Here is a 26,923-nt window from a genome sequence, read left to right as displayed (position 1 = left end):
GGAAGGACATCAAATCTGTTTTTTCTGACCGCAAGTTAAAGCACAGCAGATACAGTAATTGTATCTGCGTATATACCTGATTGGTAATCATTTTAATATTTGACAAAGTAAATGTTTTTTTCCCTAAATGTTTCTTTAGATATATTTAATCTAATCAACTTCTTTAGTCATTTATTGCACAAATCTTTGGGTTTGATTAAAATACTGACTGAAGACTTTAGTTTAGCTTTGTTCTAAAAACTTTTGTTTTAGATTAGACTGATGACAAGGAAACTGTGTAAAGACATGTCTGCAATTAATTCAGTCTGTTAGAGAGACTTTTACCAGCTAACAGGAAGGCTGATTGGTACGATGCTTCACTATAGAGAGAGGAGGGGACAAAAAGTACATTTTCACACAAAAAAAACCCTCAAAATTTGAGAATAATTTTTAAAATGTTCAATAAAAAATATGGAAATTTCTCAGTTTGAAGTCGAAAATTTGTAAGAGAAAAACTAAATAATTCAGACATGGTCAACTGAGATTTTCTGGCTGTTTTCCTTTCGCGGTTTTGATAGTAATTTTATTTTTAGCCATGAAATAATGTGCATGGGCTTCCATACAGGTTTGCAAGCCGTGCAAATTAAAATTGTCGATGATTTAAAAACACAAAGGCTGACACTCCAACACTTTAACAAAAACACACAACAGCAGCCACACTTTAAAAAAAAACAACAACTATATACATATTTTTTGTCTTTGCTTCTTATTGAGAAATAATTATTTTAATATGTAATACTTAAAACTTTGTAAAAAGTAGATAATATTTCTCCGTTCTGTAAACCCATAGAACTGAAAAACATTTTTTCCTCTCTTTTTAAAAAAAACACATCGACACAACTCTGATTAACTGTTGTTTGAAAGTCTCTCGGCTCCATGTAACAAAACAAAACCAGTGCAGTTCTATTTTAAACCTTAGAAAAAGGATTTCCCACCAGAAATAACGGCTTTTGTGCGTGACAAGCAGCATGTGCGCCGTGAGGAGTGCTGCTGTTTTATATTAACTCTGCTGTTGGAACATGGCAAACATGAGAGGGAGGATGTAGGTGCTCTGATAGCTGCGATGGGGAAACTCCAGAGAAATGCAGACGCTGCGTTTCTGTGAGAAATGACGGGAAGCCGCGCGACAGGTATTGTATGCACTCGGCCTGCAGTATGGACAGAGAAAGTGAAGAACAACAACCATGAACTATTGCTTCAGATGACCTTCCTGCCGCATTTTATCTGGGAAGGGTTTATAATTTATATCGATCCATTTCCAGGATACGTGAATTAAAGATGCCCTTTTTAAAGCACTGGTAAATGCTTTAAAAAGCATTTACTAATGCAACCATGGAGAAACGGTCCATTGTTGCTTGCACTTTTTTTACTATCAATCAATGAAGTTTGTTTTGTAGAGCACATTTCAGCAACAAGACAGTTCCAATTGCTTCACATCTTAAAAACTCAAAAATACAAAGTCATAAAAACACCAAGCAGTCAACAATTGAGAAAACTAGTAAACATTACATTTTGGTGAGTGCCGTCACCAAAATCATTGTTGCACATCAAATAAGTTGGTCAATATTTCATTTATTATGGTTCAAAACCAACTCTAAACTGGTGGGCTTTTAGCCACTCAGTGTTTCAGCTGTTTTGCAGTTTTCTGGAAAACCAGCAGCTTTATTTGACTTGTTTTCAGCGAGTTGGACTGACAGCAGGTGAGGCCGCGACTGAACAGGTTTCAGTAGCGAGTTGACATCTACATAAGCAAAACTAAAATCAAAATAAAAACATGTTTTTTTTTTTTCATTTTAAATGTAAATATTAAGCTTGTGTGTGTGTATATATATATTAGAGGTGTGCCGATCGATCGGTCACCGATCACAATCGGGCCGATTTTCGTGAAAAAGTGCATGATCGGTGATCGGCGATCATTGTCTCTTTTACCGATACCGATCACCTGCTTCTCATTTCCAACCTGCCTGTGCAGCTGGTCTCCTCTTTCTTTCACTCTGCGCAAACGCGCAGCAACAAATACTAAGCGATGTGGAACTATAACGCACTGAATGAATGGGGAAGTTTGCGTGTTGCGGTGGAAAATTGAAGCAGGTCAAAATGCATCAACACGACGAATCTAGTATGGAATAAAAACAAAGCCATACTTGACGGAGATTGGCTACATCGAGGCTCACTGCAGTAAAAAAGACATACGGAGGATCAGATAGCAGGTAAAGCAGCGCACAGCTACAAACACTCACCCGGATTAGCATGACGATCAGAAAGCTAAACAAATAACCCGCAAAATTATTTAAGTCTTCGAGCTGCGATGTAAGACGCTGGTTCTGCTCTCCTGTTGAACCGCTGCTACGCTACAGGTAGTAATATTTGACAGACTATTTGACTTTGACTTCAAATAGTATTTGACTTCGCTTCTGCTCCACCTGGTAGTGACTCTCACACCGAACCTCTGCTTAAAGCTGCAGCATCTAACCTAAAAAATAAATCTTACATATGTATTAAAACTTTCGCTGTCCTAACATGAGACAGATAATCTCTGAAAAAATAATCGATCTCCTCCCTGTTCTGCATAATTACTCCGCTTAGTCAGAAACAGCCAATCAGAGCTAGCAGTAATCAGCTAGCCGCCATGCTATCAGGAAGTTTTCATTCAGTAACTCTGGATTGTTTTTTGTAATGGAACCTGTTTTTGCCTTTGAATGTCAGGTTTTATACTTGAACTTCTTGGCAATGTTGAGAGGTTTTATTTTGGCTCTTTGTATTATTTAGCCTCTTCAGAGCCTTCATATGTTATCAGTCTGTTAAAGATAGTATTATCAATAGTAGTACAATTTGCACAATGCCTGTTTTGTTTAGTTTTCTTCTTGGAAAAAGTTATTAAAAAGTTTTTGTCTAAATTAAGGTGAATTCATGGTTCCTTTTTCCACATAATGTAACCAGTAGTGTTTATGATAATAATAATTATGTGATCGGTATCGGTGTATCGGCCCTCATGGGTGATCGGTATCGGTATCGGGAGGAAAAAACCTGATCGGCACATCCCTAATAAATAAATATATATATATATATATATATATATATATATATATATATATATATATATATATATATATATATATATATATATATATATATTCCCACAGTTGCATTTTTAGACAAAAACTTGTTCCAAAGGAATTAGAGAAAACATTTATATATATATATATATATATTATATAAATATAAGTTTTCTAATGTGATACCAGTGACTCTGTCCAACATGTTGACTTTAAATGATCTTTACGTAAACTAACTGCATTTGTGAATGAATATGAAGAGAAATTCAATAACCTCTGAGAGGTTTTCATTAGAAAATGTAAAGTTGTTGAATCCCAGTCTGCTGCCTGCTGGTTTGATACTTTTGCCAATTCCAGTTGCAGCGTTTGGACCATTAATTTCAAAGAATTACAAAATTAGATTTTTACTCTCATTAAACTGTGCAACAATTAATATACTTTGTTACATCTAGTTCTGTTCTAATTTCAGATGCAGCCATCAAACATATGAATCAGGTCTAAAACTGTAATTGCTTATTTTAAGCACTTAAAATTTGACTGTTTTAAAAGGTTTAGTCAGAGTTGTGTGTTGTTGTTTAGTTCAACATTAAATCCTGTTTCGTTGGTTGGTTTCAAGAAGTTCAGCCACTCAGGAATATGTAATACTGGATTATTTTATCAATTAATGAATGATAAACTTGAATGCTTTCACTTCAATCGAAATATATCCAGGTTTTTTTTTTCCACATTAAACAATTCAGCAAACCAGTCCAGTTGGATAAATCATAACTCGTGAAATTCAATTTAACTAAGGTTCATCTTGTTTCTTTGAATTATTTTGTCTTCCTAGCATTTCCAGTGTTTCCCTTAATTTACTTAAGTTAATATTTCATAACTGTTTATAGAAATGTTTGCAGTTGCTCTGCATGCAAACATATTTTTGCCGTTTCCTCCTTGGAGCTTTTGGAAGTGATTGAAGTCTCCAAAGGTAATCATAAATGCATTAAGTGGATTTTGTGCGCTGGAAGCTCTTGATTGGATTACCTCAAATTCAGTGCTGGCAGAGGCATAAAGATGGAAAAACACTCAGAAAGTCACTGATAAACACATCCCTCCTGTTTTGTGTACTGTAAGCAGAGAAAACTCTTAAATTGCTACATGATATGTATTTTTCATTGCTTTCCTGCTTCCCCTTTGCTGCTATGTTGTGTTTTCCTGAACAAACTTCCTGCAACTGAACCAGAAAAGAAACACCAAATCCTCAGAAATCACTCAATATTTAATTCAACCGTGTTTTGTTTTCTCTCATTCACTATTATTATTATTATTTATCAGTGAGGATTGGAAAATTAACTGCAAAACCCTGATTTGGATGTCCAGGCTCCTACAGGGTGAGGGAAGCCCGATATATCAGCACTAACATTATTATCGACCGATACTGGTCATTTTTTAACATAATTGTATCGGTCCAGTAAACGGGGTCAATATTAACAACCAATATTTATTTCTATCTTGTTGCCGTTTCTTTCTGGTGGGGGAGTGGAGGAGGCTGGTCATGTGATGGTGATGCAGCAAAGGAATTTGGGGACTCTAACTGAAGAAGTTGGCGCTGTGGTCATTTTTGTCAAAGTGTGGAAAGGATAGTGAAATGTATGTATGTACTGGTAAATATCAATCATTTGTCATAGCAGTAATAATATCAATGATATCGGTTCAGATTGTCATATCAGTGCATCTCTACTGCTGAAATAATTTCAGTTCATCATTTCTTGATGACTTTGTTTGAAGTATTTGAGTTTGATGTAGGAGTGCATCAATTGCGGCCAAATCCAATTTTGGCCGATAACCAATTATTTTTGTCTTAGACGTTGCTAAATATAGCAAGAAAGCTGCTGATTTATCAGTAGTGGGCTGACTATTAACTGTAAACGTGAGCTGGTGGGCCGGTCCATCAGTCAAACCTCTCAGGTGAGAGCAGAAGAGGACAGACGTTGATTTTTAGACCTTTGCTGAGGTGGATAAGATCGACTTCACTTCAAAGTATCGGCCGATCACCAATTTCCCAAATTTAAGGACAAATCGGTCCAGCCATAGTTGGACGTTTGTCTACTTCAAAGCGTCCACCTCTCGGTTTAGTGTCTTCGTTTCTTGCCACTCATTCAGTTTGTGCTCCTGTAATGTTTGAAGACAGCAGACTCCACGGGGCGCTTCTCCTCCTGATTGGGCCGCTTCACGTGTTTTTTCCCACTCCCCAGAATGACCCCCTCCCCGGTCCTCCCATCTTTCACGTCATGATTGGCAGCTCCCCCTCGACTCGGCGGAGGATCGCTGGATGCTGCGGCCTTGTCTGCGCGGGGTGAGCGGGGCTGCCACTCCGATGCAGCCGGCAACGCAGCGAGCTGGCAGGCACGTCTCGGGGGGGATCGCGCCACAGTCACACAAGGGTAATTACCCGAGCGCTGGGGTGAGGGGCACATGAAGCGATTTCAGCACCTCCGAATTAAACACGGTCCACGGACTGTGAACAATCCACAGGCTGCTCTGCATCAAGCCCCACCCTATTCATAGAGCCTTTTTAAAAGTGAAGGCCCTGTACAGTTTCTAGGTGTGAATTGTGCTGAATTTCGAAGGGAAGGGTAAAGTTTGGGAGGCGCGGGGGGGGAGGGGAGGGGTTCTGTGTTTGTTTTCAGCCCTGCTAAATTAAACATGCTCCAAAGAATCAGAACAATCTGCATGCCACCCAGACTGCAAACACGTCGCCATCCAGAGGGGATTTAGCTTTCACAGGATTTCAGTCCCTGCAATTTGAATAAAATTTACCATTTGATCTTTGAATTAAGCACGCTCCAAGGCTCTGGAGAAATTTCAAAGCTACTCCGAGAACAATCCACGGGCCCATTTCAGAAGCAACGGGCTCACGCAAATTATTCAGTTGCGGATCGCGGTGCACTTTACAGCCGAGAGCCTCTTGATTATTATACAGCAGCGGAACAGATCTGACATCATAATTCATTTAAAAACGTTTCTGCCTTTCTTTTAAAGCAGCGTTTATCCTGGACAACGAGGAAATATCTTCAGGATAAAAAAAATTAAAGAGGAAAAAGTTCCAATAACTCTGCGTCACCGTTAAATTAATAATTTAATCCAGATTTTATCGTTCAGTTTCCTGTTTGGGGTGATGACCAAGTGAGACACCGACACCTTAGACTGCAACAAGGTGACGCTGCATTCAATACGACTCACAAATATGAGACAAAATATGCAGAATTTAGTCAAAATACAGGACAAGTAGCATTTCAAGAGACATGCTTCAGCCCCAGTTCTGCATACTTATAGTAAGTCTGATTAACTTGATACCAAAAGACATAATTGGCACAAACAACCTGGTGTAGCACAAACTCCCCCAACATATATACACTAAAACATGGTGGTGGCAGAGTCATTCTCTGGGCTCATTTTTCCTAATGTTGAACTGAGTTAATAGTTATGCCCAGTCCGTATGGCAGTCAGTCCAAGTGTGTCTCAAAATCAACAAAAAATTGTTCAGAGTTCAGAACTAAATCTGCCAGAAAAGAACCGAATGCTGAAATCAAAACGATGTCAAAGCATCAAGGTTTTTCTCCTCAGATATTTGTTTAGATTTCAATTGAATTGTATAGGACACATGATAGAGATGAAAAGTTTGAAATCGTTTATCTCAATGTTTTTTTTTTTTACTCCATTTTAACTGGGGTGTTTACACTTCTCAGCTGAATAGTTCTTATTTATACGAGAGAGCTGCGTTTCCAGCTAATGTGTAAAATCTCCATCAAGCCCAATGATTGAATTTTATAGACAAAAGGTTTTGTTTTTTTTTATCTGCCTCCTGTCTGCCCTTTTAATCTTCTTTAGAGTTTCACTCCCGTCTGTTGTTAATCTGCTCCCAGCCTGGTCTCTGCTGGTGGTATGATCTTTATATTTTTGCAGCATGCCAGAAAACAATGAGACTCTATTTGGTCAGCTTTTTTTGTTTGTTTTTGTTTTGTGTAGGACTGCCACTACCGATTATTTTAGAAATCAATTATTCTGACAATTAATTGATTAAACGGGCACAATCTACAGATTTATTATTTAACCACTTCAGCATTTTTTTATACAATATTAGACAATATTTTTAAAATGTTTTATTGCCTGAAATGCAATCACACACCATTCCTTTAGTGAATTTGAACCAGGTGAAGCTAAAACTGAGTTTTGAAATTGATTATTTCAGTAATCAATTAATCGCGATTAATTGTTTGAACCTTAGTTTTGTGTATCTTTTAGCCAAAAAGGTATTTTTATTTAATTTCTTCCGATATTTCATTTCTTCATTTCTATAGCTTGAGTCCCGTAATGGAGCAGAACCTTTGTTTCATCTGGATGAGAGAAATTTTCTGTGACGACAGGATCTCAAGTGATTGATGCGGACCTCGCTAATGCAGTTCAAACACGACCGGTTGTTCTCTCTGCCATCTGTGCATCTCTTCGCGATGGTGTGCATGTTACAGTGCGACCCCTCTCATCAAACCTGCATTTGGGGCTTGTCAGAATCCACTTAACCACTCAGACATGAATGGTTAAGCTCCTCCACTGATCCTCTTTCTTCCCCCCCAGGGGATCCTGTCGGTCTTTGGCCCTCTGTGCTTTGGAATGGAAGTAAAAATCTCACCGTGTCCCGTATCGCTGCTGCTATGTAAAGCTGCTGATTGATTGCATAATAACTGCATTTACGTGTAGACTTTCTCTTTCTTTTTTTAAAATTTGACTGTTTAGGTTAATCAAGTTTGTGCAGCCCTATGAGTCACATTCAAGTGTTTTATGGGGTTTTATGAGGTTCACCACAAAGTTAATGGTAATTGCAATGTGCAAGGAAAGGAATAAAAGGTTTTCACTTCTGAAAATGTGGCATGCATTTGTAGCATTCTGTGTTTCAGTCAACACTTTCGAGAATCACTTTTCACTTGGAAGTGAAAAGTGATTCTTTAGGAAGGTGTTATGATCCGTGTTTTTGAGTGTTTGTTTTTGACATTTTCTGTGTTTCTGTCCTGTTTCCTCTGAGTCTCTGTCCTGTCCTCCCCGTTGATTGTCCCCCAGGTGTGTCTACTTACCTGATTACCCTCCATGTGTATTTAAACCCACCTGTGTCTGTGTTCTTCGTCGGGTCCTTGTCTAAGTTTGTCAATTGCCGTCGTTCAGTTTATGTTCAGTCATCTCGGTAGAACTGTGTAGTCCTGAGTGTCTGTTCGTTAGTCTTCACAGTAGAACTGGCTGAAGTCCTGTGTTGGCGTCAGCTCTCGTTTTCAGTCGTTGCTACCAGTGTTAGCTTAGCTACCTTCCACTGTGCTGCCTGCTTCTTTGGACTGTCTGAGCTGAGATATCTTCATTAAATCATTGTTTTCACCATCTACCTGGGTCTCAGCGTCTCTCCTCACCACCAAAACCCCACTTCATGACAGAAGGACCCGACCAGGAACCGGTGAGGAACGCTTTCATCATGGACCCAGCAACCACCACCACAGCTCCACCCGTATACCCATTCCTCAAATCCCCGGACATTTATAACATAGAGTATGAGGAGGATTTCCATCATCTACGCAACATGTTTCACGCCGACCCGTTCATGCTGGACATTGTTCAAGAACTCTATGAAGAATTTCTGCAGAAAAAAGTATTCACCACACCTGTCAGACCTCCGCCAGTTCCAGCATCCGCTCCAGCCACCTCCGTCCGCCTGTCTCCTGCCGCACTTACCTGCTCGCCAGAGTCCGCCGCAGCTGCGGCGTCCCTGCCTCCCGAGCTTCCTCCCCCCGAGCCAGAGCTCCCCGAGTCCGCTGCCGGAGCGCAGCTTCCCCCCGAGCCAGAGCTCCACGAGTCCGCTGGCGGAGCGCAGCTTCCCCCCGAGCTTCCCGAGCCCGCTGCAGGTGCGCAGCTTCCCCCCGAGCTTCCCGAGCACGCTGCAGGTGCGCAGCTTCCCCACGAGCTTCCCGAGCCCGCTGCAGGTGCGCAGCTTCCCCCCGAGCTTCCCGAGCCCGCTGCAGGTGCGCAGCTTCCCCCCGAGCTTCCCGAGCCCGCTGCAGGTGCGCAGCTTCCCCCTGAGCTTCCCGAGCCCGCTGCAGGTGCGCAGCCGCCCGTTCCCGAGTTCCCCGAGCCCGCTGCTGACGAGCAGCCGCAAGTTCCCGAGTTTCCTGAGTCTGCTCCCCCCGAGTTTCCTGAGTCTGCTCCCCCCGAGTTTCCTGAGTCTGCTCCCCCCGAGTTTCCTGAGTCTGCTCCCCCCGAGTTTCCTGAGTCTGCTCCCCCCGAGTTTCCTGAGTCTGCTCCCCCCGAGACCCCAGCCGGCCCGCCGGACCCGCCTCCGGGACTCCGGTTTCTGCGCCGGAGACGCCGCCCGCCGGACCCGCCTCCACGTCTCGGCTTCCCGCGCCGGCGGAGGAGACCGCCGGACCCGCCTCCACGTCTCGGCTTCCCGCGCCGGCGGAGGAGACCGCCGGACCCGCCTCCACGTCTCGGCTTCCCGCGCCGGCGGAGGAGACCGCCGGACCCGCCTCCACGTCTCGGCTTCCCGCGCCGGAGACGCCGCCCGCCGTGGCCCAAGCTCCGGTTTCTGCGCCGGCGACGCCCGCCGGATTCGCCTTCTCCGCCCACCCTGTTGGGTAGTTTTTTTTGTTGGACTGTTTTTCTTTGGACTCTTGCCCTCCTACCGTCGCCCCTCCACCCACCCTGTTGGGTTGTTTTGTGTTTATTTGGACTTTTCGGTTGGGCGTCTGGTAGCCGCCCCTTAAGGAGGGGGTACTGTTATGATCCGTGTTTTTGAGTGTTTGTTTTTGACATTTTCTGTGTTTCTGTCCTGTTTCCTCTGAGTCTCTGTCCTGTCCTCCCCGTTGATTGTCCCCCAGGTGTGTCTACTTACCTGATTACCCTCCATGTGTATTTAAACCCACCTGTGTCTGTGTTCTTCGTCGGGTCCTTGTCTAAGTTTGTCAATTGCCGTCGTTCAGTTTATGTTCAGTCATCTCGGTAGAACTGTGTAGTCCTGAGTGTCTGTTCGTTAGTCTTCACAGTAGAACTGGCTGAAGTCCTGTGTTGGCGTCAGCTCTCGTTTTCAGTCGTTGCTACCAGTGTTAGCTTAGCTACCTTCCACTGTGCTGCCTGCTTCTTTGGACTGTCTGAGCTGAGATATCTTCATTAAATCATTGTTTTCACCATCTACCTGGGTCTCAGCGTCTCTCCTCACCACCAAAACCCCACTTCATGACAGAAGGAGCAGTTACAGGTGCTGCTCCTATGCAGAAACCGCGGACGGAACCGTAAAATTTAATAAACTAAATGATAAAACGTAGAATTTCACAGAATGTCGGCGAGAAGTGAAGAATATCCAGGAGTTTCTGTTGTGTTTTCACCATTGCAGCTCCCGTACCAACCGTATTTTGAAGCCTTTTGGAAGTTTTCATCAATTTTGACCAGCTTTCCTGAAAGAAACGGCTGCCCCCACAGCATGATATTGCCATCACTGTTTCACCATGGAGTCGGTGTGATTTCTTCCACACACAGAAATCACACTGCTTTTTTCTTTCTGCGCGCAGGCCAACACATGCAGTGGTGTCACCTTCTTCCAGCTTGTGTGTTCCTGGTTTCTGGCAAATGGGAATTCTTGTGCTACTTTACCATAAAAGTCAGACTTGGGGCTTTGCATGATGGATGGTGTTTTTCTTGTCATAATCTCCAGATTCTGGATCTCTCCAGAGTTACCAAAAGGCTCCTGGCAGTTTTTCTGTTTTTTTTTGTTTTTTTTTCTTTCTCCTCTCTCCTCCTGCCTGCACAGCCTGTCAGTGGTGTCCAAATTTTTCACCAAGTTGAATCACCAAAGACCCTCTTGGGGCTCCAGAGCCGCAGGCTGCAGACCGCTGACCTGTTGTCTGTAAACTCTTGTTGGTGCCGGATTGCAGAGAGCAACTAGAAATTCCTCCCCAGAGGAAAGTATGTTGCATATCTCCAGAACTTATTTTTATTATTTATTGGTTTGTTTTGAACACAATAGAAGTATAAACTCACATGAACAAGGGATGCAAAAGACACATATTTCTGTACCACAATAATCTTAACATGATCGAAAAGGAGCAGGAAGAAACTTATGAACTCCCACCCTATAAACTCATACCATGTTTTCAGATGGACCCTCATTATTAAATAAAAAATATAAAAAAGACATGTTACTTAATTTTCCATTTTATCTGGGTTTATATGTCTAAATGCCTCCATATCTACACACGCTCATAGCTTCACTTTGCATAAACACATTGGTGCTAAACTCTCACCAATATTTCTATATCTTGTTTAAAAAATCCTTAATTTCCTTTTAAATTGTATTAAATTTTGACTTTAACTCCTCATTTAACTTAATTTTACATCATGAATTGAATTACAAAAACTCTTTCTTGTTGTGTGTAAACTACCTTAACTTTGGGTTTAAGTTATATCCCCCTTCTCTTTCATAAAACATGCTCTGTATGAGCTCAGGCAGCTGTTTATTAGATGCCTTCAACATAATTTGAGCCATTTTAAATTCCACTTACTTAGTAAAAATTTAATACCAGCTCTTTGTAACATGAAGTCACTCTCCAGCAGTGTTGCTACGGGTCTGGCTTTGTAACTATTCACGGACTGAGTGCAGAGCGGCGCCCTCTGCGATCAAAGCCCGGATGAGCGCTCAGGTTGGCGCACACCGAGTCAGGAGACCCGGCTGTGACGGAAAGCGGAGCTGGCTGGCTGACGGAGAGGAATGGCGTCCGTCTCCATCCTCCGCTGCGCGCGCGGAGGTGACGAGCCGCCCCGCTGCTGTGAAGCCAGGCGGAAAACTGACCTTTCTGGCACGCGCTGTCTCGGCCCTTTGGCACCGCGCGCTGAACCGGGCCCTCCACCGTCTCCTCCATCCATCTGCAGCTCAGCCTAATCTGCAGCGGGAGGTCGGACTCCTGCTTCCGGCCTCCTGCTCCTCCCTCTGGAGTCGGGGGTCCGCGCGCTAAAGCGGAACAATTACTATAAGCGGGATCATGATTTAACATAAGACTCTCACGCCGGTTACATCTCTGAGTAACACCGCAAGCAAACGAGGTCACCAACCTGATAATGTATGCTTCAAGTATCTGTAAAGGCGCCTCTCTTTTTATGTGAACTCTCGCCAGCGGTTAGCAGAGGAAGAAAATCCTACGGCTGTACTCATGAATCATTCACTTTCACCTCAATCCAAAGTGTCTGCTTTATTTTCACCTCACGGTCGTCACCTCCTGCCCTCATGCCTCTGCACTCGCGTGACCTGGGAAAGAGGCACGTAAGTAGCCATTTGCTGCCCCCTACTGGTGTGTTGCGATGACACAAATGAATACGGGTCTGTGCTCAGCATCCAGACATTAATGCGGATTACATACTGCTGGCCTGTTTCTTTGAAACTGTATCTTTTATTTATGCTCGTTTCCTCTGAGGTGGGGGTTGCTTGGTAGCTGTTCACGTCTTGTGTTAATAATGGCAGTAATAACGGTAATTATTTTTCACATCTCTCTTAAATGTGTTTTATGGAATCAGGATATTATAGAAAGTACAAATTATGTACTTTATAACATTTGATTTATCACCTAAGCCAGAAAAGAGGGAGGAAACGGATACTAATACTTCTACTCTTGATCATTTAATTTGTTTTAAAAATACATGAATAATCTTAAACATAAGGTTTCTTATTCTTTAAGAGAGCACATAAATAATGTCCTGATTGATAAACTGGTTGGTGTTTTTTAGCACTCAGGACTGTGTTCCTGCTCCCACAACATCAAGCAGGAAAGACCTCAGCGAGGATGAAGCCGTCGTCGTTGCTGCCCGTCATTTAAGCATAAAGACATCTTCAGACTTTTTACAGTGTATCATGCTGTGCTAAAAATGATCACACTGCAAAAAATACCCCTCTCAAAACAAGTTAAGAGTAGAAAATAAAAATCTGCCAATTGAACTGGTACTTTTTATCCATATTAAAGTTTTATTGACTTAATACAAGCTCCTGTATCTTGTTGTAAAGTTACTTTGGCGTTATTCCAAGTTTCCTGGGAAATTTGCACTATAAACTAGACATTTTGTGTTTTTGCAGTACAACAGAGCTGACAGTTTTTCTAAGTGTGGCCACGTTCATCCTGAACGTAGAAACATAAATCTCAGATGTTGGTTCACTTTTGTATGAGAAGACTGACTAAATAAAATAAAAAAAACTAAACATTTTAGACGGTTAAGTTAGGGAGCCTTTTCTCCCTAATGAGATGTACTTTGGAAGAACATCTGTTAGACGGATGAGACACATTTGGCAAAATAAAAAAAACGAATAGCTTGTGATCACGTTTTATAATTGAGAGCGCTGGTGGGGAATGGTTATTCTCTGGACTGCTTTAAAAGCACATGTAACTGGGAAGCCTTCAGTCAACCAGTTGACCACAAAGTCCTCTTTATGCTGAGATTTTCTTGGGTTAAATGTGAGGCCACCTGTCTGCCAGCTGAACATTGGTGTAAATCTCATCAGTGTGCCAAGTACAGAAAAAAAAGTCTACAACAGAATCTGGGTTTTTGTCTTAGTACAAAGTTCACAGCTTAAGGCTTTGCTAGAAACTTTAAAACTATATGGATGGTAAATTTAAAACTTTGAGAAAACTGCAATAGAACAGTAAAGTCATCCAGCTAGGAAGAATAAATATATTGTCATTTTTATAAATTGCTCTTTTCAGTCGTCTACGCTGCAAAAACACAAAATCTTACCAAGTGTTTGGTCTAGTTTCAAGTGCAAATATCTTATTAAACTTGAAATAGGACAAAGTAACACCAAAAGCAACTTTTCAGCAAGAAATAGGAGCTTGTTTGCTTAAGAAATTCCTTAATATGAAAAAAAATTATTAGTTTCAGTGGCAGATTATTTCACTTGTAACAAGATACTGTCCCCACTAAAACAAGCTCATGTTTCTTATGAAAAAAATTACTTGTAAGTTAGTTTTTGTATTGATTAAAATGCAGTAAGATGTTTAAACTAGAAATTAGACCACAGATACTTGGTAATATTTTGTTTTTTTTGCAGTGCTGGCTTGTTGCTATGATTCACATTCACTTTTGTGTCTTAAGTTAGGAAAAAGTGTGAAAAAGGCCATTTCAATCAGCTGTGGTTGTGGCCAAATGTTGCTGAAGCGTCTTAATGTTGCATTTGAAACTCTAAATTTGGACATTAATGCATGACACAAAGGTGACTCAATAAGAAGCCATTCTTATAATCTCTGGCTTCAGTTTGAGTTCATAACATGAAGATGTACATAGTGATTTATCCAGTGAGGAAGAGGAAGTCAGTAGAAATGTCTGAGAGACCTAGCAGACCGGCAAACCACACAGGTTTAAAATTGCATTGCGAGTCCAGTCTATCTGTAATTCACCACTTCAAACCTGCAGATGCATTTTCTTTTAGCGACTATGTCACCAAACCACTGTAAATGGCTGCTGTTACATTGTATAAAATGTAACAGCAGTGAATGGAAGTAGCCAAAAGTCTCACTTTGCAACAATTTAAATGCACCACAGTATTGTAGCTGCCAACGCATCATTTTGATGTCACAGTCTGTCATTCCACTAAAACTCTAAGTCCATCTACTGTTTTCTTACAATAATATGTCATTTAACCCTAAAAATAAAATTAAATCTAATGGTAAGCATGTTATGGATAAAAAAATATGGTCGTCATTGGGAATAATGTTTGGAGAATGTAGTTTTGATTGTGTTTTTGTATCAATGCGATTCACAGACTGCGTCAGAGCACACAAAAAGGAAGAACCATTGTTGGCTAACTTTATGCTCACAAACAACAGCCATGTTTGCCTCCATAGTCTGCCTCTTCTTGCCGTCTCTGTTTCATGAAGTGGACTGTTTCCTTGTCCCTTCTTCCTGGGATCTTTCTAACACTGAAGCAAAGTACAGCATTTTTTTATAAACTGGGGGGAAAAAATGTAAAGAATTTTGTTGGTTGGATTCATCCGTATTTGGTAGTGTCATCGGTTTTAGCGAGGCCCGGATCCAAAGACTCACTCTGTATCCAAAATTGTTCTGAAATGACTTGCCTCCTCAGAGAGACTCTGGGAAAGCTGATTGTGATTTAGTTTTGACTCAGTTTGATGATTTATAGGTTTTATCTCGTTCATTTTGAATCGCTGCTCTGTAATTTTACCTTCCTTTTTTTTTTTTAAAGTAAAGAGTATTACTTTTGTCTATATTAGTATGTCAAGCACCAGAAATCAAAACCCTACCTTTTGACACATAATTCACCTCATCATCGTCTGCCGAGTTGTACGCTGGGGCAAACGGAGCAGCACTTCCATGCACTCTGAGGTGGTAGTTTATTTGAAGAGCAGATCCATGAGTCAGCCAGTTCCCCCTGTGGGCCGCAGCTGGAGCGAGTCGACGGCTCCACCCAGCTGCAACCAACGTCATATGTGGTTGCAAATTCCCCAGCCTCCCCGCAGCCAGACTGTCTAATTTATGCGCATCGGTCTCCCCTCTCCACCCTCCTCTCGCTGCAGGATGTATTGTCCTCCGCTCTCTAAACTGAGTTAAGTTTCTGAGCCGAGCGTTTCACTTAACAGAGCTGTGGGAGGACTAAACGCTGCTGCTGCTGCTGGATAGCTGTTGTTGGCAGCCAGATGCCTGTTTGTGGTGAGTGTTTTTGTTTTTTTTATGTTTTGTGCTGGAATGTGATCCTGTGAATGTGGTTTTTCCTCTGGAGATTCATTGAAGAAACCAGTTTTCTTGCTACAGAGCGAGATGTTGTGCGTGCTTTTTGACCGCTTGACGTGGGGATTTGATTCTGTTTTAGGTCATTATTTCACTTTGACGACTCGGGGAACCTTTAACACACACACACACACACAAAACTGTAACTTTGTAACTTTCAAACATCCTCGACGCAAAATCCATAAAGCCGGTCCTGCATCTATCCAGATGTGGCATTCCTTACATTTATTTCTCAGACAGATCTCTAGTTTTAGTCCACCTTGTCATTCATGCTCAGTTATCCGTCCGTGTTGAGTCAATCATTTATCGTGAAAAGTTCTTTTGAAAGCAAACCCAGGGACAAAGTCTCCTAACATCCTGAAGTACATGATTTGCTGGTACTTTGGCCTGGTTTCCTGAAGACAAGTCAGATGAGCTGTACAAACACTCACACCCTGGACCCCCAGGGCATTGCAGAGCTTTTGTTTCGCTGTGTGATGCTGAGAAACGTGACACCGCACTCTTCTTTTTAAAACCTCTGTGGCTGAAGTGTCAGGCTGCAGCTTCGGCCTGAACACCGACCATTTGCAGACGGCTGAGAAAACACTGCAAAAAAAACCAAATTCATACTAGAGTAGCTTTTAAGCACGATATAAGAGCTGATTTTATATAAATAAGTCGTTAATATGGATAAGGAAAAGTATTATGCTTCTAGCATGAAGTTTTTCCCACGTCATAAGTGAAACTAAACTTTTTCAATCAATATCAAGGATTGATACAAGCTCCTATATCTTGCTTGAAAGTTACTTTTAAGTTAGCTTCATCTCAATAAAAGTGTGCCAAGATATTTGCACTAGAAACCAGAGCAGAATGAAAAAAGATTTTGCTTTTGGGGTGAATATTTTCACGGAAACAGCCGAAGCTTGAGTTCAGGCCTCTTAACTTGTTTGTTCAGTTTTGTTTTCTCTAGATGCACATCCATCCGTGATGGAGGACAGTGGGGATTCATACACGCTCTCCAAACCATGTCGAATAAGCGCCCAGGCTGCTGCGATATCATGTGGCTGCGGGTACAAAGGGCTGCTTATGTGAAGCGGTGGCTGTTGGGGGCAGAAGAGTGGCTGCTGCCAGGCGCAGCGCGCAGCTCCTCAGGCCGACCCGCTCTTGCTCTTATTTATTGAGCGAACGAACAGCAGGCAGGATTTCTCAGGCCGTTTGGAACCGGGTTCGCCATGAATGGGCCTCTCTTTTCTGGACAGTCAGACCAGTCACGGACTGTCTGGACACGAGGCGACGGAGTCCAGAGTATCGCTTTCCACTGCAGTGGGAGCGTTTGCAAAGCGTCAGGGTGAGGCGTAATGATGATGATGATGATCTGTGCGGCGGTTTATGAGCGGAGTACCTGCTCATTACAGACGCAGCGTGTGTTTGTGTGTGAGGTCCGAAAGGGCCTCCCAGGTTTTTGGAGCTTATAGTCTGCCGTTTGGTTTTGTTTTCCTGGAGATTTTTTTTTTTTTTTTTTTATGTTTTGGTTTCCAAGGATGGATAAAAGGTCAGAAGGCCTCTTATCAAGAAAGTCAGATTTTTATCCTGTTTATTAAATGCATCAGAGGAGCTGCTTTTTTTTTCCAGACTATAAATTCATTGACTACATCCATGCACTTTGATGCAGCTTGTTTGAATTTCATTTAAAAATGAAAAGTGTGGATTTGATTTAAACATTTTCCAGCTCTGAATGATCATGCAAAACGTTTTACTTGACCCTAGAAGTTTCCTTCTTCCACCCTTTATTCTTGATGTTGATTTTTTAATCCAAATATCCTTTCTTTCTTCCTTCTCTTTTCTTCGTTCTTCCTTTCCTTGCATCCTTCCAGTCTTCCTATTATGCCCTTCCTTCATCCTTCACTTTGTCCCTTCTTTTCTTCTGTCTCCTGTCTGCTTCACTTCCTTGTCCCCATTTATCTTCCTCCTCCCTCCTTCCATTAAACCTTTTCTTTCTTCCTTGTCTCCTTGTCTTATGACCCGTCCTCATTCCAATCTTCCTCCTTTCTATCTTTTTGCTTCCTCAATTGTTTCCTTCTTGTTTCTGCCGTCTCTCCATCAGTCTTTTCTTTTTTCCTTGTCTCCTTCTTTCCTTCCTTTCTTCCTCATGCCTCTTTAATCATTTCCTTCCATATGTTAATCTGTCATTTGTTGGTTTTCCTTCTTAACTTTTTTTTTCTCCTACCTTCTTTTCTTCCTTGTGTTGGTTTTTTTCTCTTCCTTCTTCATTTTTCTTCTCTATTTCCTGTCCTTCTTTCCTTATTCTGTTGTCTTGAAAGTTTTGATATTTATATCTGGCTCTTGTCACAATATTTGCTGCATCATTTATGAACTTACTAAAGATATTTGAGAACTCTGCAAATTTGCTTCACATTAAAAAATGTATAGAAACCCTCAGATTAATAATCAATACCTCTATCAATAATCTGCGGTGCATTTCTTCTCTTTATGTCAAAGTCCTTAGGAAAATGTTGAGGTTTGCAGCTCAGACCTGAAGAAAAAACAGAAATCTACTAGTTTTACGTAAATCATCGATGACGGCACATCGACTACAAGTATCAGGAGTTGATTTTAATACTGATCATTTAACATTTCTTTAACTGGGATCAATTAGGTGTGAGCCATTATTGTATTGTTTATTGTGAAAATTTCAATTTCCATTGAAGATGTTAAACGACCCAAAAGCAAAGTGACATTATTAGAAATGTTATGTTCATCATTTTGTCCAGTTTGTTCCACAAGAACATAAATGTCAGTAACATTTGTAAACATGACTGAAGTTGGGAAGAGCAGCGTTTGTTTTCACAGCCACAGTTACCCTAAAGAAGACAGTAAGTGGTTTTTTAATCACCATTTTTATCATTATCACAATAGTACCACAAAATAACATGATAAAATCATGATAAAGCTGGACGGAACCCAATGATATAGGAAGAACACCTGAACTGTGGAAAAAAAAAAAAACAGATCAAATGTCAGAGAAAACTGGGAATCGGTATCAACCAGTGAGACTTTTTATTTTTTTTAAACTGATTTTTATTATTTTTACACATTAACCAGAAAAAGCGTGTTCTGAAAAATGAATCCATCGCACAGTAAAATAAACCCTCCAAAACCTCTGAGTTGCACAGTTGAAGGAACGTGAAGCGGAGTTATGTAACCGACTCCTTGTGGTTCACGGCAGGCTGATCTGCGGCCTCTTAGGTCGAGTCTCGATGGCTTCGAGGACAGTGAGTGTCGGAGTTGCGTCAGTCGGGGCCTCTCCTTCCCCCGCAGGGGTCACATCTGAGCAGGAACATGACGGCTCTGGTGAAGATACAGGCTTTATCACAGCTTTTGCCCTCCTGGTGCTTAATCTCTCCCGCTTCCTGCTTATCTGTTTTGCCACCGACAGCGGCAAAAGTTTCAAACAATGGCTTATCACGACGGCGGCTGCTGCTGAGAGGGATTCATTTTGTTCCTCTGTTTTGTGACACCTGTGTGTGTGTGTGTGTGTGTGTGTGTGTGTGTGTGTGTGTGTGTGTGTGTGTGTGTGTGTGTGTGTGTGTGTGTGTGTGTGTGTGTGTGTGTGTGTGTGTGGCAGGATGGCTCTGTGGGGAACCTTGATGACCTGGCCCAGGAGTACTCGCAGTACTACGGCACCTCTCTCAGCGACGTGTGCGAACGGATGGAGGAGCTACGGAAACGCAAACTAGTGCAAGAGATGGAGATGGTGAGGAATCTTTAACCTTTTTTTTTCCCTTTTTGTTGTTTTTTGTTTTTGTTTCTTTTAGAGTTTGACGTCACTGGAAAAATCTGCTTTGTTCAGGTAGCAGAGAAGATTAAATGTCTTCCTCGGGATAAATGCACGGCCTGCAGCAGCAGAAGCCTCAATAACATGTTTTGTCTTTGCAGGGTGCTATTTTCTCCTATAAACTACAAAAGAGGGGTATTTATTTTCCTCTGTGGAGCGCTTTCCACAGAGGCTCTGGAAAGCGTTCACACTCCTGTCAGCTTCTGTGTTTTTAGGTCAGATTAAATCGTAATAAAACAGTTTACATCTATTTCCTATCCTTAGTGACATTTAATTTGCACATTTTAAACAATCTTTCAGAGACGCGTATAAGAAAAAAAGTTGTAATATTTTGATCAGATGTGCGATCTTAAACTGTTAGCTTAATTAACTAATACTCTTAACTTATATGTGGCACCTTCTCCAGCTTTAAAAACTCTTTGAAATATTGTTTGAACACTACTGATTTGCTTATTTTATACGGCATCTTGTATTTGAAATTAAATGAATTTAGCTGTTGTGCTAACTCCAACATTGCACTGATGCTAACTGCTGACGTTTTGATTAATATGCACTGTCCTAATTTAAGTAAATGAACAAAATAATACTTTTTTTTTGAAGCCCCTTTTAATTATTTCAGTCTGCATCAGTAGGAATGATTCATAATGCCACAGCTTTGTATATCTGCCAAATCTATTAGATTAAAATGATATTTCTATCTCTCCATGTAACCCCACAGATTTTCTTTAGGATTTAGTTCAGAACTTTGACTAGGCCATTCCAGAATAATAGTTTTCATCCCATTAAGCAGTTTGCTTGTTGATTAGGATATAAGATTTGAATAATTTTGATTCTGTAGCCCCACAGCATGATGCTGCCCCCACCATGTTTCACTATCTAATTAAATGCATGTGTTAATTAGATTCACTGGAACCATTGATGCTGTTGAAAGAACTAAATGAGACTGAATGCAATATTTGATTGTGCAGATTTATGCAAGCAGGTTATTGCAGAGGTTTTTTTTTTCTTTTTCTACATTTTCCCTTTTAAAATATTTAAATGTATTGGTTTATTTTTGGTTTGAATCGGTGATGTTGCCCTTAATGTACAATATTTGTATCCTTTATTCTGTTTGTGTATATATTTTATATTTTCTTTTTGAGTGATTCTGTATGCGGATTGAGGCCTGTCACAATAACAAAGTTTGCTGGATGATAAATTGTCCCAGATGTTATTGTGATAAATGATAATGTTATTTTGAGACTATTTTTAAGTGATGGCAAAATAATGCAAGAACACATCCTGAAACATCAATAAACTTTAAGTTGTAATGAACGTTTAACACAGGAAATGGAAACAACAGAAACAAATGAAATGGATACTGTAGTCTCTAAACAAAACGGTCCTTCAAAATAAGAGACTAAGAGCTATTTGAGACCAAAGTACCAGACTGAAGATTTAGTCATCCAGTTTTTGGCAGAAAGAGATGAAAGAGAAAAATGATAAATTTTAAATGTTTTAAATTTTATTGCGGTAAATTAATTTATTGCTTATTGTGACAGGCCTTGCTGTTATTGCTTGTGTCACTAAAGGTGGAAAAAGGACAAAAATCTGACATTTTATCAGAAACGTACTATTTTCACATCCCCTGTAACTAAGGTGCTGAGAGAAAAAACAAACGAACCGCCTGTAGGTGTTGATGTCCTGCCCCGTTTGGGCTCAGACGCGATTAAACAGCCCTTAAAGTAACACTTTGAAAATGTTTACTGACCATATAAACCAGACGAACCTCAAGCCAAGTGTTTCATTACGATGACACTGTGATTTACTCCTCTGCTCCCACTGCGTTTCAGGGAAAGGTTGACTCAGCGGCCGCGTCGCCACACCTCCGCTCTCAGCTCCAGGTGAGTGTCAGACCCCAGGAGAACACTGCCGCTTCCTGTTCTGTGCGTCAGCAGGACAAAACCGCTCGATAGGCGGCCGGGAGGGGTCGCCAGGTCATGATGATCGCCGGGTAAAGCAACGTGAGAAGCCCAAAAAGTAACATCTGACTGGCTGGGGATGCGGAAGAGCTGTCCTTGAAACTGCGGCTTACAGATGTAAACACGAGGCGGAACATGAGACGTTTATTTGCTGCTGGTTCACATCAGAACACAATGTGAAGCAATAGTTTTGTGATCTTCAGGAATTCAGATTTGAAACTCTTAAACGTCTCATCGATTGATTCTCATCTTTTCAGGAATCTCTTGGACTCAGCAGCGGCACATCGACTCCGGAGACTGAGAGGAGGTACAAACAAAACCGTTAACGACCGGTTCGCTCAGTAAAGGGAGGGTCAGATCTAGGATCTGCAGTCTGGATCTACATCTGCGGGCTGCGGCCTGATTAGGCTTCCTCCATTATCTCCGTCAGGCCTGAGGCCACGTGCGTTTCCTCCCCTTCCTGCTGACCCCGCTGTCACACTTATGAAGCGTTTCTGTGTAACCTCCACACTTCCTTCCTTCCCTGCATTGTCTCTTCCGAAGGCTTATAAGGATTACTCACATTTTTTTTTTCCTTAGAAAGCTGAATCAGATTTATAAAAACGGACATAGGTGATGACTAATGCCAAAGAGTCGTGATTAATCGATCAGGATTGTTTGAGAGAGGAAGAGAGACTGAAAGTTCAGACATTTCATTCTAACTACCAGTCTTATCCTAAATCTGGATGCAGTTGTGGGAAACAACAGAATTTACTCAACTTTCACATCCACTCAGAAGATGCGCATACTGCCCCCTAGTGGGCTGAAAGCATATTGTTGCAAATAACCTCACAAGCCTGAAAAAATTATCAAATCAAAGACATTTTTATTTCTCACATTTTATTCTTAAAATCCCAACGTTGCAGTTAAAAATCTATTTTTATTCCTAAATTTCTTGGTGGGATTTACCTCAGGAAGCTGACGATTGGCTGCCAAACAAGAAGGGAGCATAATTAGGTCTGTTGTTGTCCTTGTCTATCTAGGCTGTGCAAATCTCCACTTTCTGCTGAATTTATTTGAGGCTAAAATAATAATGAATCCACTTTTTTTACGTAATCATGCACAGCAGAACATAAAACTAGCTTCTTTTTTTAGGAGTAGTGATGAGGAATGCTGTAGTACAGCTAGAATATAATCTAAATACAGCAGCCTTTTTTAAAGAAAATATTTTAGCTGTCACACTGCAGGACACAGGTTATAAAAACAAAAACCTAGATAAAATAAAATGACGTTAAAAATCTCAAATGCAAAACCACCTTGACTATGATGGATTAGAAATTTGTCCAATACTCACTGGTATCTGACCTGTCAAAAACTCAGAAATCCAATCCAGTTTTGATCAGTAAACGCAGCACAGCTAAGCATTAATGCACTGTTATCAATCCTCTTTAATGTGGAAGCTGTTGCTAATATTTTAGTAATGTTGTTTCCGAGCCGCCCAGCTGATTACCTGCATGTGGAGTTAAAGATTAGGGTGATGGTCAGCAGGCCCCTCAACTGCAACATGCAGCCAGCTGCTATAAAAAAGGGCTTAATTTGCATTTGGCTTCTATAAAATAGTAATACAATAAGACAATTATTTATTTCTGTAGCTTGTAGTTGCTCTCTGTATTCTGTGAAGAGAATGGTTGACCTGAATGCCTGATTCACCACAAAGCAGGTCTGATCTGTTTGAAGGCAAATGCACAGAAACAACAGCAGTCAGCTGAGGGAGGGACTGACAGTCATGCATAACAAAGAGCCCAGAGACAGACAGAGAGACAGAGACTGAGTGTGAAAGTGTGTGGGGAATTCAGACGCCACGCTGCTGCTGCTGCTGCTGCTGCCACAAAACCCCAACCAGAAGAGAAAAAGCCTCCATTGTTCCAGCGATGGCCACAGAGCGCTGACCTCTGTTCATCAACGCGGAGCAGCACAGACTCTGCTTCGTCCGCTTCCACCGCTTTAATTTGCCCTGCTGTTGTCATGAGGCACAGTGCGCCTTTGTGATTCCTTTTGGGTTTTCACGAGCTTGTTCTCTGTGAATCTGACGTAAGTGGAGAAGATAGACAAGACTTCTTGATAAGGGGGTGGAAAATGGTGAAAAGGGATTGAGGATGAAGAGAATAATTTTGGATCGAAGGTACTGGCTCTGGTCGGGGGTTTGACTTTACATCTAAACAATTCAAAAGTTAAATGTGGATTTAATGTCTTCAGGTTTCCTGTCCACAAGTCCAGCTCGGACGACGGATCAGGAGGTAAGAAGAACTTTTTTACTGGAGTCCACAGATTTCCACGACTCCTCCTGTAAATACCGTAATCATGTTTTCATTTTTAATGCCAAATTAAAAAGGCGTGCTCCTTGCGTGTTTCTCTTCAGGAAAATGGGATGCGAGGAAAAAGAGCAAGTCTTTATGGCAGAGTTTCCGCAAGTCACAGAAGGGAGTGATGCGCCAGACTTCAAAAGGTAAAACAAAACCCAGAAAAATAATGTGATTAATACAAGTTATTGAACAATATAGCTCAGTGTTTTATTATTTGGCCTGCTGATTCAAACACTGCGCTTGTTTGTTTCAGGTGACGATGTTGGCTTCGTTGCCAGCGAGGTCACGATGAGCGATGAAGAGCGTATTCAGCTGATGATGATGGTGAAGGAGAATATGATCTCGATAGAGGAAGCCCTCGCACGGGTATGGAGTCATAAATATTGTATTCGCAAAATAGAAAAGTTACAGTGAATTGAGACAATATAATCAACAAAGACCTGTTAGAAAAAAAAGTTTCTTTTAAAAAAAAAGTTAAAATGAGCAAACAGGTGGAGATAAATACATGACATCATCAAGGATGATCAGAACTGAAACTCATTATGTAGATTCAGTAAAGACAGGGTGGTTTATTTAATGTCTTTATGTAAATGTTGATGAATGCAGCTGAGCAAAACTCCAAATTCTGTTTCTGAAATAAGTTTAATATTCCATAACATCAATAAAAAGCAGTGTTTTTACTCCATATCTGGGTTGTTTTTGCATAAATTGCTGCATCCTTGCAGCAACACCTTGCCGAGGTGTTGTGGAAGCTCATGCTAGTTTAACAGCGCACATTTCCTGGGTACTTTTGTTACCGAGTCATTTGTAAACACATGGTTCCACATTTTTTCCTTCCACACAACTTTCCTGTAAAAAATGTTGATCCAGTATTCTGTAAACAACCAGCTTTTCCAGCACTGACCCATTTTGGCTCAAATCTTTTGCTGAAGGACTGACAACCGTTAGCTCAGTAGTGTTAGCGTAGCCGTAATTTTGCATGTCTGGACTTTAAAAAATCCTGTCTAAGCTCATTTATATTCACACTTTATGATGTTATAATAATTATCAAAACTAAGATTAAAAATAAATGTTTTAGTTACGTCAATGTGTAAAAAATGTTTCACATGTTGAATTTACTGAAGATCTCATTTATTGAGATGCATCTGTATGTTTTATTTAACCTAAAAACATAAATGAAATGTGTCCCATCCTCTTCTCCACTGTTGAACTGTAAACCATATTTACCTGTATGACTCCGAGTGATAAAATGCTCTAGAATTTATTGCGATAAACGATAATATTCTTGTTTTCTGACCATGTTGAAGTAAACATAATGGAAACAGCATAATAATAAGAACAGATTCTCAAAGATCAATAAACTTTCAATTCCAATGAACATTTAACACTGGAGCTGGAAGACATTTTAAACATCCAAAACAAATAAAACAATAGAAATGACAAATAAAAGGATTTATGAGGTTTCTGTAAACAAAATTCTCCTTCAGGACTTTTATAATTTAATCATGAGCTTAATTAATTAACTGCTTGTTATGACAAACTTCCCTTGTCTCACTGAACCAACCGAAAAGCTTCTGTCTCTCTTTTCAGCTGAAGGAGTTCGAGACCCAGAGCAGACAGACGAGCAGATGTGACACCCCCGAGTCCCTGGACCCCTCGGGGCCCGGCCCAAACGACTCGTTCAGCTGCACCGTGAGTCTCTCCGCTCTCCAGGCCCCTCGCTCGTTGTTTACCTCTGAATCGCTAACTCGCGCAGCGGCGGCGCCTCTGGTTTGCCGTTGCCAAGGCTGCTGAGCTGTTGACAGCACTTCCCCTCTTTGGCTCTGCCCGTGTCCCGGTGGTGAACCGAGGCCCCTCTAAAGCTCTGCAGCTCGGGGCCCTTTCCCAACCGCAGGGCTCCGGCTGGACTCCTATTCATTGCTGTCAAAGCGCTAACCCCCCATTGTGCTGCAGCAGGCGGCCGGATTCAGCACAGGGCCACTGTTATGCACGCCGCAGCTCTTTTATGCACCAGTGGGGCGATTAGGGCACATTTTTCAGATTCATCTGAACGTCCTTTCTGCTTCTGATGAACTTCATTTGGTGTTTTCTCTCTAATTTCCCCTCATATTGAAGTTTCTGTTTATAACCGGCTGTCGTTTTGTCTCCAAATGAGTATTCTGGGTCACATTCGCTGCCTTCGTTCTGGTCAGACCTTAGACACGCCGCTGGCTTTCCAGTTCAGACGGTGGTTGGCGTTATTTCCGAGCACACACCCGTGCCTTTTCACACACCTGATTTTAGCCTTGCTTTCACACGTAGCTTAATGGTTTGCCATCTGCTTGATGCGCAGTAATACTTCTGTGGTTTCCTGCAGTGTATTTATACGCAACCATGTTCTGTAACAAGAAGTAGAGGCAGGCTGTGTTACTGTTCGTAAAAATAGAAAATGTTCAATTAAATTAAGATGGAAATATCAACAATTATTTATTTTTTTATTTTTTTGTAGCCTGTTGAGCAGTCTGACAATGAGGAGGAATCTCCGACGTTCAAAAGGCTCCACAAACTGGTCAACTCCACTCGGAAAGTGAAGAAGAAGCTGATCAGAATAGATGAGTCCAAAAGGCTCGCAGCGGACGGTACTGAAGCCTCTGTCTCTTTACATACACATAAAAGTATTACTAACCCTTGAACCTTTTTGTTTCACAAGTGAAAATGTGATGTGAAAGTGTTCACCTAACCCTCGCTCTCCGTCCTCGTTGTGAAACCACACGTACAGCTGCAGGTCTGCTGGGTTTGCCTCAGCTTCAGTCTGAATTTCGTTGTTGATCCTTCAGTGCAAAGTTTCCCAAAAATGTCTGTCCATAACTTTCAACTCTTATTAGCGATTCTGAATTGGATTTAGGTTTGAAATCTGAGTAGGGGATTCTTCTAGATAAA

General features: G+C 41.4%; 1 protein-coding gene across 2 annotated transcripts in view; it reads left to right on the top strand.

Annotated features, from left to right (window-relative positions):
* sash1b (SAM and SH3 domain containing 1b) overlaps positions 1-26,923 on the top strand; it is a 63,361-nt gene that overhangs the window by 26,750 nt on the left and 9,688 nt on the right. Inside the window, exons 1-9 of one of the 2 annotated variants that reach the window (XM_088002586.1) lie at positions 15,092-15,809; positions 19,492-19,620; positions 21,534-21,584; positions 21,920-21,969; positions 23,898-23,938; positions 24,061-24,147; positions 24,258-24,370; positions 25,595-25,696; positions 26,493-26,622. In XM_088002586.1, the coding sequence (XP_087858712.1) occupies positions 19,576-19,620; positions 21,534-21,584; positions 21,920-21,969; positions 23,898-23,938; positions 24,061-24,147; positions 24,258-24,370; positions 25,595-25,696; positions 26,493-26,622 (619 nt within the window). In that variant the 5' untranslated portion in view covers positions 15,092-15,809; positions 19,492-19,575. Of the gene's footprint in view, positions 1-15,091; positions 15,810-19,491; positions 19,621-21,533; positions 21,585-21,919; positions 21,970-23,897; positions 23,939-24,060; positions 24,148-24,257; positions 24,371-25,594; positions 25,697-26,492; positions 26,623-26,923 lie in introns of those variants that run through there. The other variant, XM_088002584.1, reaches the window with a different exon arrangement.

This window comes from Poecilia mexicana, unplaced genomic scaffold (assembly GCF_051168715.1).
Source record: "Poecilia mexicana isolate PSO_F unplaced genomic scaffold, ASM5116871v1 scaffold_22, whole genome shotgun sequence".
NCBI lineage: Eukaryota > Metazoa > Chordata > Actinopteri > Cyprinodontiformes > Poeciliidae > Poecilia > Poecilia mexicana.
Note: the sequence above shows the minus strand (reverse complement) of the source record. Positions and strands in the feature narration are given on the sequence as shown.